Raw genomic sequence first — 12,944 nt, forward strand, 5'->3', positions numbered from 1 at the left:
CTCCTTAAATGGGACGATTTAAATGCACATAAAGGGCTTTGCACAGTGTATTGCACAAGTTAGAGCTATTTACTTTAGTAAAATTAATATTGTTAAAATAGTTAACATTATTTAGTTCCTACAAGTCAGCATTGTAATAAGCACGTTACATATATTATAGCAAGTAAGAATCACAATGCCTCTGTAAATGTGTAATGATGATTCCCACTTTATAGAGAAGGACATTGAGGCTTGAAAAGTTTAAATAACTTACCTCAATTCAGAGAGGTAGTAAATGGTGGACCTGGGGTTTTAGCACAATCCTGTCTAACTTCAGAGCCCATGCTCTTAACTTCCATGCTAATTTTATGTGATAAATTCGAGTTTTCTGTAGAGAACCTAATGGTTGACATAGAATCATAGAACTACAGACTATATTGATAGATTGTCATGATATCATCTAGGACAAGCCTCACTTCAATCCAAAATTCATAAGAAATATTCAAGTGGGGATGAAATTTGGGTGAATATATTGGGAAACTCAACCACCAAGTGATCAAAATTTTATGGTAACTGTACAGGATATATTTTGCCATATTTTATTCCTGTAGATGTCTATAAATTTTAAGATCATAATATATCTTACGGTAGTAATTTTAGCAAAGTCCAACCCAAATTTTAACTGTATCAGTAAATTTTCTTTGAGGTATCATCAAGACTAACTTGAATATATCTGTGAAACTATGTTAGAGAGAATGTTCTAAATTCTGATTTTCTCTTTTTCTCTCAGTCTCTGTAATATCATACAGATTTGTTCCAAGTACCATGAGAGGAAACTTTATGAATCTTTTGACACTGTTCAACGGATTTGGCTGTTTCACTGGGGCACTGCTGGTAGAGTTGGTATATCTCATCTCTGAAGGTAAAAATAGGTTTACAGTATGCTTATATATATTGATTTGATGACTAGAGAATTGGGAGACTAAACCTTAAAAAGAGGGGCTTTTCCAGTGTACTCTTTTTTTTTTTAATTGATCCACTTTTGCAATTAAGATAGAATTAAGATAGGAAATAGACTCTGCTGTATTCATTAATTTCTGGGAATTGTTTTTCTTTTGATAGGAGGAGGTAATTACAGAATGTCACTACTAATGAGACCCTGCCTGCTGTCTTTCTTTAGTGTATTTTTAAACAAACTAGCCATTATATTCTTATTAGGTCTTTCAGTGAGGCCATATTCAATACCTCATGGCTGGCATAGATAATCCTTAGAAAAGTAAGTCCTGTATAAATATGGGAGAATGAGGTATCTGGATGATCTTTTTTCCTTATGATTTGCCAGAAATCTTGTCTATGCAACCAAAGAGAAACTGTGTGTCGAATAACAAATGATCTTGGAAAATTTTCCCCATAGATATTTTGGTCACGCGATGCAACCAAACTGAAAAATTCACATGCAAACATAAAAAGTGCTACTCTTACATGTGCTGGTAGAAAAATCAAACAAGATAACAATAATGATTAGCTGTCACAGTGAAATGTCTTTGGCTGTATTTTAAATCTAGAGGCTTTTTTCCCTTCTTTGTTCTAAGATGGTAATATCGTTTAAAACTTTTTAAAATTTACTTTTGCTTATTTTATGGAGAATACCACAAACTTATTCCTCTCTACTTTCAAAAATACTTATAGTTGTATACTTAAAATAATGTAAAGAAAGTGTTGGTTTATGTTCTCTTGAAACCAAAAAATTTAATTTATTTACTTACAAACTACAGTAATTCAAGTTTTATAAATGAGAGACACCTTTTAACAGTAGATCTCCATTCTAGAAATATATTAAGGACCCACTCTGTTCCAGGTACCATATGGGCACTGAGGGTACCATGGCAAGCAGAATAAACACTTCCAAACACCCATAAAATTTCCAGGGTCTTAGGGAAGCAATAAAGTTAAGAGTGATAAATGCAATGGTAAGTATACTAGAGTTTTAGGGAACAAATCTACAACCCATGATTGATTATTAACAAGATCGAGCCCTGCCTTTTTCTTAGTTAACTGAGCAAGTTAAGCAAAAACATGTAGTGGATACTTACTATATGCCAGGCCCTGAGCTACACTGAATTACGTGAGGTATAGTGGCAATTCTCAAAGGGCTCAAATCTAAGCTGCCAGAACTAACTGTGTAAACTGTGACAAGTTGTTGACTTCTCTGGTTGATTAGATTCTTTATATGTAAACAAGGAACAAAGCATTGGTGTGAGGGTCTTATAAGATAGCCTGGAAAAGTTTTACCTATATCTCTACCTAAAATATCTTAGGTGTTGAACATGATTCTTTTCTTCTCATTACTCAGTGAAAATGTTTCTGAAGATTTGCTAAAAACCCAAAGTTCTACAATCAAACCCCATTTGACATAGTCTAGAGGAACTGCAGAGTCAAATATTACTACCAGTTTATCTTTCATATAAATCTAAATGTTAGGCCAAACCAGTGTCACTGGATAGGTCTCCACAAGGTTGTTCCTCACGTTAGACATCAGCCACAAGTTCGGATGTCCCCAGGACTGTCATCACTTTTGATAAGCTAACTATAAATTTGGAGGTCCCCTGCAGAGTTCTTCGGATTTTATAATTTGCTAGAATGCCCCACAGAACTCAGGAAAATAGAATACTTATGATTACAGCTTTCTGATAGCAAAAGAATACAAAACAAGTTGAAAGGAGAGGCACCTAGAACAAGCTCTCGGAAGGTTCCCAAAGTAAAACTTCCGTCATCCTCAAAGATGCAGTACCTAACTGGCACATGAGTGTGTGACAGTATGCGGAGTATGGCCACCAGGGAAACTCATCTGAGCATCAGGGTTTTTACTGAGGCTTTATTATGTAGGTAGCATTGACTAAATCATTGGCTATTTGGTTGAACTTAATCCCCAGCATCTCTTCCCTCTCCAGAAATTGAGCTGATATCAAGAGTCTCAAAGTCTCAATCCTCTAATCACACGGTTTGTCTTCCTGGCTGTCCAGCCCCTATTCTGAATCATTTCTTTGGCATAAACCATCAGGTGGGGCTTGAAGAAGGCTCACCATGAACAACAAAGATATTCCAATCAGGAAATTCAAAGGGTTTAGAGTTTTTACCTCCCAGGAACCAGGGACTTGGCCAAGCATTTCTTTATTACACACAACTGTTTCACTCAAAACCTAAATTTTTATTGTGAATTTGCATAGTATGGTAGCAGCTGTTACACACATGACTGCATTTACTACAACAACCTTATAAAGGTGATATTATGATCCTTGTTTTTTAAATGTAACAATTAAGGGGGAAGAAAAGAAAGTGAAGGGCTCCAGTCATCACAACTACTATCTGACCGCTCAGTGTTCTGAAACCCGTATCAACATTGATTTCAACACATCAAACAGCTATTAGGGGTCACCCTAAGTAATGGCTTTTTAATAATGTTTGTTACTTCTGCAATACAACTTCCTTGGATGGGGTTCTGCATATAAGATGTTATTGATAATACCCTGGATAAACTAAAAGATGGATAAACAAATTTTATATAATTCTGGCAGAGTTTGTTGCCCATGAAAGAAGGTTTACTAAGGACATATGATGAAGGCATCTTAGTAAAATGAGATGGGCAGTGGGGCAGTCTCTAAACTTGTATTCAAGAGAGCACCATATAAATTAGCACTAATTAATTTAACATACTTCTTTTAAGGTTTGTTTTTCTTTTCATAATAATACTATGTTATATCAAATCATATCCCAATAAGCTAGAATCCTACCGTTGGATGTTACCTTAGAGGTTGTCTAGTCTAACACTGTACCAAAAATTAGTAGATGTACTAGCATCTTCTAGTACCTAGAAAAATTCTCTACTTTGAAATATAACCTGAGTCTGCCCATCTATTGAGAATGATGTTCCACAAAATAAGTCTAATGTTCTCTCCACATAGCAATTCTTCAAAAATTTGATAAATATTTGGAGAAATAATGTGGCAAAGTGTTAAGAGAGTAGGTTCTGGAGTTGAATCCAGGTAGTCTAGCTATGTGTCCTCAGTCTCCAATAAATAATAAATAATGCCAATAAATAATCCATCATCTTGTTCTAAGGGTTAACTAATTAATACACATGGTAAGCACTCAGTAAAGATTGCTATCATAATTCCCTTCTATCTCATAGACAAACCACTCTGACTTTTTCCACATTGCTTGATTACCAGACTTTTCACTCTAAAAGCCCCCTCCATCTATTAAACAAGCAACAATTTGTCAGTATCGTTCTTAAAATATGGTTTGCAGAATCAAACACAATACTCAAGATGGGCACAACCAGAATATATCACTTTTATCAACCTGGTCTCTCCGTCTCTTGGTCTCTCGATTTCTCTCTTAGACTCTCTGTCTCTCTGAATTCCAGCAGGGATTATGTTGAGTTTTTCAGTACTTGCATCATATTTATGGTCAATTAAAACCTGAAGCTTTTTCTATTTTTAACAGCTGCTCTTTATTCAGTTCCATTCATTTTATTATAGTTTTTTCCTAATTAAATGCAGGAATTTATCTTAACCTTAATAAATGTGAGCCTATCATCCTAAATAACACATTTTTACATCTTGATTCTGTCATCCATTGAAACTTCGCTGTTTTACTAGCTTTGTGTCATCTGCAAATTTAGTAAGCAAGTACCTAGACTTCTTCCAGGTAATTGATACATTGTTGAATTGGACAGGACCAAAAATAGAACCTACAGAAAATTCCCAAGGACCTCACTGCAAGTTAATGACAATCAACTAATCCTTCCCTTTTAGATTTAATCAGTTCCCACTTCACTTAATAACTATCATTCAGCCCACACACTTTTCCATCATTCCTTGAATGACATCACAGGACACGCTGTCATATGTTTTTCTTGAAAGAAGATATGGCGGTGTTTATGACAGTCCCTTAAGCTATCAGTGTAACATTCATCAAGACAGGAAATGATGTTCATTTAGATGATTTGCTTCTAGGGTGATTTGCTTCTAGTGACCCTATACTGACTTATAGGGACTAATTAGGGCCCTTAAAAGAAAGGGATCCTTTGACCTTACACCTGACTTTGGGTAAGTCACCATCATTGCTCTAAGATTGTTTCTTCTTATTTCAAAAAGGAAATGCTGCACTTCACTTTTCTCAGAGATGATAAGAAGATAAAATTACATAAAGCACTTGAAAATTTTCATGTCAAAGATTATTTTAAATACAAATTAAGTCATATATGACAGTGGCCCATTTGGCTCAAAACAAGATCAGCCTATTTAGTCAAACAACCAAACCTTTTTCTTTTCTTTTTTTTTTTTTTTTTTTTGACAGAGCCGACCATAATGAAACCAACGCTATCACTGTGTGCTTAGGCACGCCACATGCCTCCTCATTCCATTTAGCATATAGGATATTTTAATCCTTTGAGGATTCGTGTATGTGAATGTGTGTGTGAGTGTTAGTGTATGATTGGAAAAGATAATCAGCTATCACAGTCTCCCAGTCTCCAAGCTTCATTAGTCATTTTTAGCACCATGATGGAGGATGGTGTGAATGCGGTAAATTCAAAAGATTTCTCAAAACTTGACTGTGCAGACAGATAACTGTTAGAGTGACATTTTCAGTACAAGTGAGAAAACCGATCCTTCTGGGATCTCTAACTCTGAGTGCTTTAAAGGAGAAGATACAAGACTAAACCCATCCTCCTACACTAATCATTTCAGGAATAGTTTATCTAAAAGTAGCAATGCTAATATAAGGGAGTGAAGAAGTCAGTCAAACTGCTTATTTCAACTATATCCCATTAGCAACCAGATCGTTTTCTCACACTCATGAGTTCGAAGTTAACTTTTGGTAAAAATAACAAAATAGCATTCAGTGAAAAATAACATCTTAGTTATGGACGTGCAGGTGATTGAAAGATCCAAAGCAAAATGAAAAAGGATAACTGGACAGAATCAAGAGGTCAAGGTATACATCTTCTTTCCCTGCTAGTCCTTCCTCCTCAATTCAGGAAAGGAACAAAGAATTTAATTGTTTAATTCCATCAAGATCATTTTAAATTAAAAATGGGATATTTTAAAATTCTCATTTAAACATCTGTGAGTAGTGAGGCCACTGACAGCCATGTCAGCATGAATCATTTAGTCACTCTTAAAACAGGAATTTGCAGTTGCTATAAACTTGAAAGAAGAAAATATTTATGCATCTGGAAAGGTATTCATCTGAATTTCACAGACCCATGCTTTATTTTTCAAGAGATGTGTTACTTCAAATTCAGATCAAAGTCTCAAGTCCAACTTCACATGAGTTTTGAGATGACAGAATTTTAAACCCAGAAGAGAAAAAGGAGTGGCCTGCTACCCCATAATCTATCGTTAGCCAGCCCAAACTCTACTGTCTGTCAACTGGTTTAGTGCAAGAGTTTCTGTGGCTAACTAGGCAGGCTCCCGACAGTTCCCACAGGCAAGCCCTGCTTCTGGTCCTCAGTGAGAATTTGATGCGGTGCCCTCCTTGTACAATGGAGTTATGTGTTTCGGAAACAATTTCTTCCACACCCTCAACCTTTGGCTCCACAGAAACCCTTGTTGCTGCTCAAAGGCCTTCGGGTTCATAACAGTCTCAGGGCAGAGCCCGAAGTACCCTTTAGACTGTGGAAAGCAACTGTCCATTACTGCTGGCTCACAAGAGACAGAAAGGGCAAAACTTTGCGTCACATAAACCTGAGTTTAAATTCGACTCAGCTCTTAATGAGCTGTGAGATCTTGAGAACATTACCTAACTTCTCTGAGCCTCATTTTCTCCTTCTCTAAAATGGTGTCACTAATAACTTAACTTCGGAGAATTCTCAGAGGACAAAAGAAATCAATGTAAAGCATCAGATAAAGAGAGGTGCACAAAAATGATTGTTGTTGTTGTTATTATGATTTGTATGGGATCTCAACATTTTCCAGGTGGGTTAGCATGAGCATGGATATGATGGTCTGGTATGGCACTTTAATAATTCTTCAGAAAAAAAGTAAGTTCCATAAATGCAGAATTCAGTCATCCTATTCAACTTCAATTCCAGGTCTAGATTGGATTGAGATGAAATAAAGCAGTGCTCTGAGATTCTTCTTGCACTCACGGACCCATGTCGTTAGTGGAGCTTCCTTTGCATGGCAAACTTATAAGTCTGGATAGAGTTAGATACACATCCATGTTCATACTAAGAGTGCCTGAAATTGGGACTGAAGTGGACACTAGGAGGGTGAGTGGTATTTGGCTTGGTGAATATAGGAGGAAGTATTTCTGACAGGGAGCACACACACCAAAGCCTGGAAGCAGAGAATCACTAGGTGCATCAGGGGAACTCAGAGAAGATCAATCAGTCACCTGAAAATATTCTGCAAACATTTTCTGAAGAGAGAATCTGAGGGAGAATCACATGAAGTCGGTTTGAGTCAGAAGCAAAATCACATAGGATCACTGGCTTTCAGGGATTTATTTAACTTGAATGTAATGAGAAATCATAAAGGCATCAGGCAAGCGACATGATCTATTTGTGTTTTATGATCACTGTGGATGCAATATAATTTGGAAGGGAAGAGAATGGTTAGGGAGAAGCAGGAAAAGTACAGCTGAAGTAATCCAGGCAAGTCTAGATAGCGATGAACTAAAGAGGAAGAGGCCGATGGAGAGAAATTAATGGCTATAAGCTTGATTTTAAGGTAGAATCAATAGTGCTTAGTGATGGCTTTGATAGTCAGGAGGCAGCAGGATGCAAGAGAGAGGAACGTTATCAAGGAGGCGTCCCAGATTCTGCCAAGAGCAACCAGTGGGCAAAGATTCCATTTTCTAAATGGAGAATACTAGAAGTCAAATAAATTTAAAAACTTGTCACCCATTCATTTTTAACACATTAAGTATGACATACCTGTGAGACATCCAAATAGAAATATCTGGAGCTCAGAGAAAAGATCTGGGTTAGATGTATAAATAAAAGACTCTCTGGCACAAAAATAGCGTTTGAACCCATCCATAGATGTGAATGAAATTACCCAGTGTGAACATTAAAAATGAAGAGAAAAGGGAGCCCAGGACCTAGACCTAAAAGGTTTTAATATCAGAGGTTAGATGGAGGAAAAATGGCCTGCCAAATAAAGAAGAGGAGCAGTCAGAGATGGGGGCGGGGAGGGGGGGGAATTTACATCTACATACGTGTGTGCGTGCGCTGAAGAAAAGAAAGGGTTATTTCAAGCAAGAAACAGTAAACTGTGTTAAATGCTACTGCGAAATCAGTAGAATGAAAAACGGAAAGTATTCATAGACTTAGCAACATTATCATCACTGATAACTTTAGCAAGAGTCATTTCAGTGGTGAGAAGGGAATGAACACCAGATTGGAGTAGGGTGAAGAATACCTAATAAGTGAGGAAATAAAGGTATCACACTCAAACACTTCTTTTAAAGAACTTGGCACTAAAGATTTAAGAGATACAGTGGTGGCAGGATGGAGATGTGGAAGGATTTGCCAGGTTTAGCAAATAAAAATACAGGATGCCCAGTTAAATGTGAATTTCAGGGACACAGTGAATATTTTTTTTAGTGTTAAGTATGTCCCATGAAAGAGTCTGGGCATGTTACACACACAAAAAAATTATTTGTATAGTATTTAGGGCATGCTTATCCTAAAAAATAATTCATTGTTGTTCTGAAATTCAAATTTAACTGTGAGCCCTGTATTTTATCCCGGAAGCATCAGATGTGGGCTTAAGATACTTTTTATTTTGAGAGATCTTGAGCATATTTAACTGATGATAGTATCTGGTATAGATGGAGAAGTTAAAAATGTAAGTGAAAGGGAAATTGACTTACCGAAGAATGTATACTTCCTTCCTGCACTGAAACAGAGAAAAAGGAGATGGTGCTGGTACAAGTGCATGTGTAGTCCTGGTTTTGGAAAGATGCTGGAGCCTCCTTTCAAGGTTCCCAATTTTCTTTATGAAGCAGCAGGTCATTCATGAGAGCAAAAGGGAATTAGGATGAGAATGAGGAACAGGAAGAGCAGGGGGATATGAACTCACTACAAGAGCAAGAAAAGCTGATTTAGAAAAGTGAAGACTGCTGGCAGTGTTGAAGACCCAGTTAATGTCAGTGCTCATGAAGTGATACAAAAGACCTGAAGTATGATTTCGTCCGGTTGACATTCAGATGCTCGAGGTAGGCAGGAAGCTGCCTGGTAGATTTTAAAATGGTCTAAAGACGACAAGACACAGGAAGAAAGACACAAGCTCTACTCTTGAATTAAAGTAACCTGGGGTAAATCTTATAGGCTATTTCCTTCCAAATATACAGAGAGAGAGAGAGAGAGAGAGAGAGAGAGAGAGAGAGAGAAGCTTTCTTCTCAAATTCTGTAATTAACAAGTCTATACCATTAGATAATTAGAGTTACAAATGAGAGAAAAGACTGTACAAACAAGCAGATATTGGGCAAAATCAGTTCCTGCTGTATCCATAATATGACTTCAATTCAATATTTTACTATTTTAAATAGCTCCACAAAGAGATTGATTTATTAATTCAGTCCACAAACACATACTGGGTTCCTACTATGTGCAAGTACTGGCTAGATACTGAATTAATAATACCAAGGCTGATATTTAATTAACAAGAAGAACCTTGTAGAAATAGTTGACACTCAAATATATATATCAGATATATTCCTTTGACTAATGCTATTACAATTACAGTTCATAGCTAATGGCATTATCGGGCTATTATCACAGAGCATTACCTCTCTTCTGAAACTCATTTCCATGATAATTCATTGAAATCATCATGAGAACACACTATCTTGATGGGTTTTTACCTCCCAATGCTCTTCAAGAGAATGAACTCACCCTTATAAGAAAGCTTGTTATCCCAAATATCACCCATGTCTGTTCTCTGCAGTTGAGGTGAAAAATGCATAGCTATTTCTCTACAGTTTTGAAAGACACAGTGTCCCTTCCTGAAACAGCAACTTGCCTTCATTTTAATCCACAATTCCCAAGAAGTGGGAATGCAAATTAAAATCTCCATGCAGACACTGTTACGAGAGTAAAGTATTGAGCATGTGTAGATTTGGGGCCCAATCTCAGTTCACCCATTCATTTAACACATATTTATTCTGTCTCCTTTACATGACGTTAGGAAAACAGCCTAGACTCTCTGTGCCTCTGTTTCCTCGTCTGTAAATTGAAGGTAATAATTTCAGTATGTATTAGATAAATACGAAAAAAATGTAGAGAAGTCAAAGTAGAATATAGTTGTTAGGTATTATTTCCTTCAGGTATCATGAAAATTAATGTGTTTTAAAAATTAACTCAGGTAGGAGAGCTATGAATCTCAAATGAAGCATTTAAATCAGGTTACTGAAAGGAGGAAGGAAAGAAATTAACATTTATTAAGTGTCAGCTACATGCAGACCTTGCTATATGCACTTCACAAAGATATTATTTCACTAAATCTTTACAAAAATTCTTTGGTGTTAGATATTTGTAGCCCCATCATATATAAGAGGAAAATAAGCTAAAAAATGTGTACAAGATGCCTAAGTCATACAGCAATAGTGGATTTCTGATATCAAAGCTCTTTTCATCGCACAGGGTTTATTTCCCATCGCACAAAAGCACATCCACCCTGGAGAAAAACCGTTACATCTTTTTAATTGCATACTTCATTCCCAAGCAAAGAGCACATAATGAAGTGATAGCTGTGTCTAAAATAAAATAAGGTATAAAATCCATTTCAGTTTAGTCCCAACAATTTTGGATGTTTACTAGATCACCAGCATTACAAAAAAAAACAAAAAAACAAAAAAAAAAAACAAAGATCTAACAAAGTCTGAAAAAAATAATTGTTTGCTGTGCCCAACTATTTTTTGAAGAGATTCCAAAAGCCACATATTAAAAATTTCAAAGTTCCATTGCATTCAAAATAAAGCAATAATTAGTAAAAAGAGGAAATACTGGTTTTCTTCAAAAAGAGACAGCAGAAGTCTTCTTCGTATCAAAAGCAATATGCTTGCACTTAAAATAATGCTATGTATACTTGAGGTGAATATACTGAGTATACTGAAGTGAGTGAATCTTAGGGTTCAGAATCAACTGGTTATTGTTAGTTGAGGTATTATGACTTCCAAATAATATCTTAGGATAGTTTCATAGTAACGTCCATGTTATAGTATTGAGGCTGCCATCCAGAAGAGTTGGTTGTGATGGAAAAACCACCCCTTTTTGTGTTGTTTTATAATAAATCAGAAATGATTTTTGGAAATCAATTTTTCCAAAAGTATGTTTGATTAAATGATTTTAAAATACAATTTTTCTGCTGTAAAGGTAATATATGATGAAATAAGTCCAAACTACAAAGGAGGGGGGAAAAAGACTTTGAAAAGCAATTATTGAGTAAATTTTCTTTCAACATTTTCTATTTGTGTGCATATGTGTGTGTAAGTATTAAATTTTTACACATGTATACATTTTAAACAAAATTAGTATCTGAATAAAACTTGCTAAATGTTTAATAAACAAATTTGTATCAAGTACTCACTTTTTTCTTCCTTTAAATAGTATTATGAACATATTTACATGTCATTTGAAATTCTTCAAAAAAAAAAGGATGTTCATTTTAAATAACTATATGGCTTATTTCATTGCATGAATATATATTAATTTGCTTTTCCATTCTTAAGAAATGTTTAGGTTGTTTCCAATTTTTCAATACTATAAATATTACTAATTACAAATGTTCTTTTGTATAATTTTATTGTCTCCTTAGAACAGAATCCTAGAAATGGGATTCTTCCTTCAATGAGGATAAATATTTTAAAGATTATTGAGAAGTATAGCAGATTGTTTTCTAAAAGGCTGCATCAATTATTCTATTAGGTTGGTGCAAAAGTAATTATGGTTTAAATGGTTGAAAATAATTGCAAAAACCGCAATTACTTTTGCACCAACGTAATACTGTTGTGGTAGAATAATAGTTGTGTCAGCATATTAGTATCAGCCATGAGCATATTTTGATCTTTGTCAATCTGATTGGCAAAAATAATATTCCATTGTTACTTTAATATGTAGTTTTTAGAATGGGAAATTGACATTTTTAACATTATAAACATTTTAATTTTTTCCATTCATGGAATGCTTAATCATATTCTTTGCCTATTTTGCTCTTGTTCTATTTGTATGGGGGGGATTTTGGTTTTGATTTTTTTGTTTTTTTGTGTGTGTTTTTTGGTTTTTTTGGGTGTCTCTTTTTGGGGGTGTTGTTTTATTTTTAATGGCAATTGCTTACTTTTTTAAAATAATTTTTAAAAATGTTTCAATTACAGTTGACATACAGTATTATACAGGTATTAGTATCAGATATACAACATAGTGACTAGACATTTATGTAACTTATGGAGTGATCACCCAGATAAGTCTAGTACCCGTCTAACACCATACATACATAATTACTAACATTATTATTGACTATATTCCCTATGATACACTTTACCTCCCTGTGACTGTTTTTATAGCCGCTAATTTGTACTTCTTAATCCTTTCACCTTTTTAACCCATCCCCCTAACCCTGCTCCCATTTGGCAATCATCAATTTGTTTTCTGTATCTATGAGTTTATTTCTCTTTTGTTTGTTTATATTTTTTTAGACTCCACATATAAATGAAAATCATATGGTATTAGTCTTTCCCTGTCTGACTTATTTCACTTAGCATAATACCTTTTAGGTCCATTCATGTTGTTGCAAACGGCAAGATTTCATTTTTATGGCTTAGTAATATTCCATTGTATATACATACCACCTCTCCTTTATCAATTTTTCTATTGATGTACAGGCATTTAGGTTGCTTCCATATCTTGGCTATTGTAAATAATGCGGCAATGAACATAGGGGTGCATATATCT

At 35.2% G+C, this 12,944-nt stretch overlaps 1 protein-coding gene across 1 annotated transcript in view; it reads left to right on the plus strand.

Annotated features, from left to right (window-relative positions):
- SLC15A5 (solute carrier family 15 member 5) overlaps nt 1-12,944 on the plus strand; it is a 69,884-nt gene that overhangs the window by 42,837 nt on the left and 14,103 nt on the right. The window contains 1 exon segment of the mRNA XM_019744690.2: nt 770-901. Within this exon segment, the coding sequence (XP_019600249.2) occupies nt 770-901 (132 nt within the window).

The sequence above is a fragment of the Rhinolophus sinicus genome, linkage group LG02 (genome assembly GCF_036562045.2).
Source record: "Rhinolophus sinicus isolate RSC01 linkage group LG02, ASM3656204v1, whole genome shotgun sequence".
Taxonomy (NCBI): Eukaryota; Metazoa; Chordata; class Mammalia; order Chiroptera; family Rhinolophidae; genus Rhinolophus; species Rhinolophus sinicus.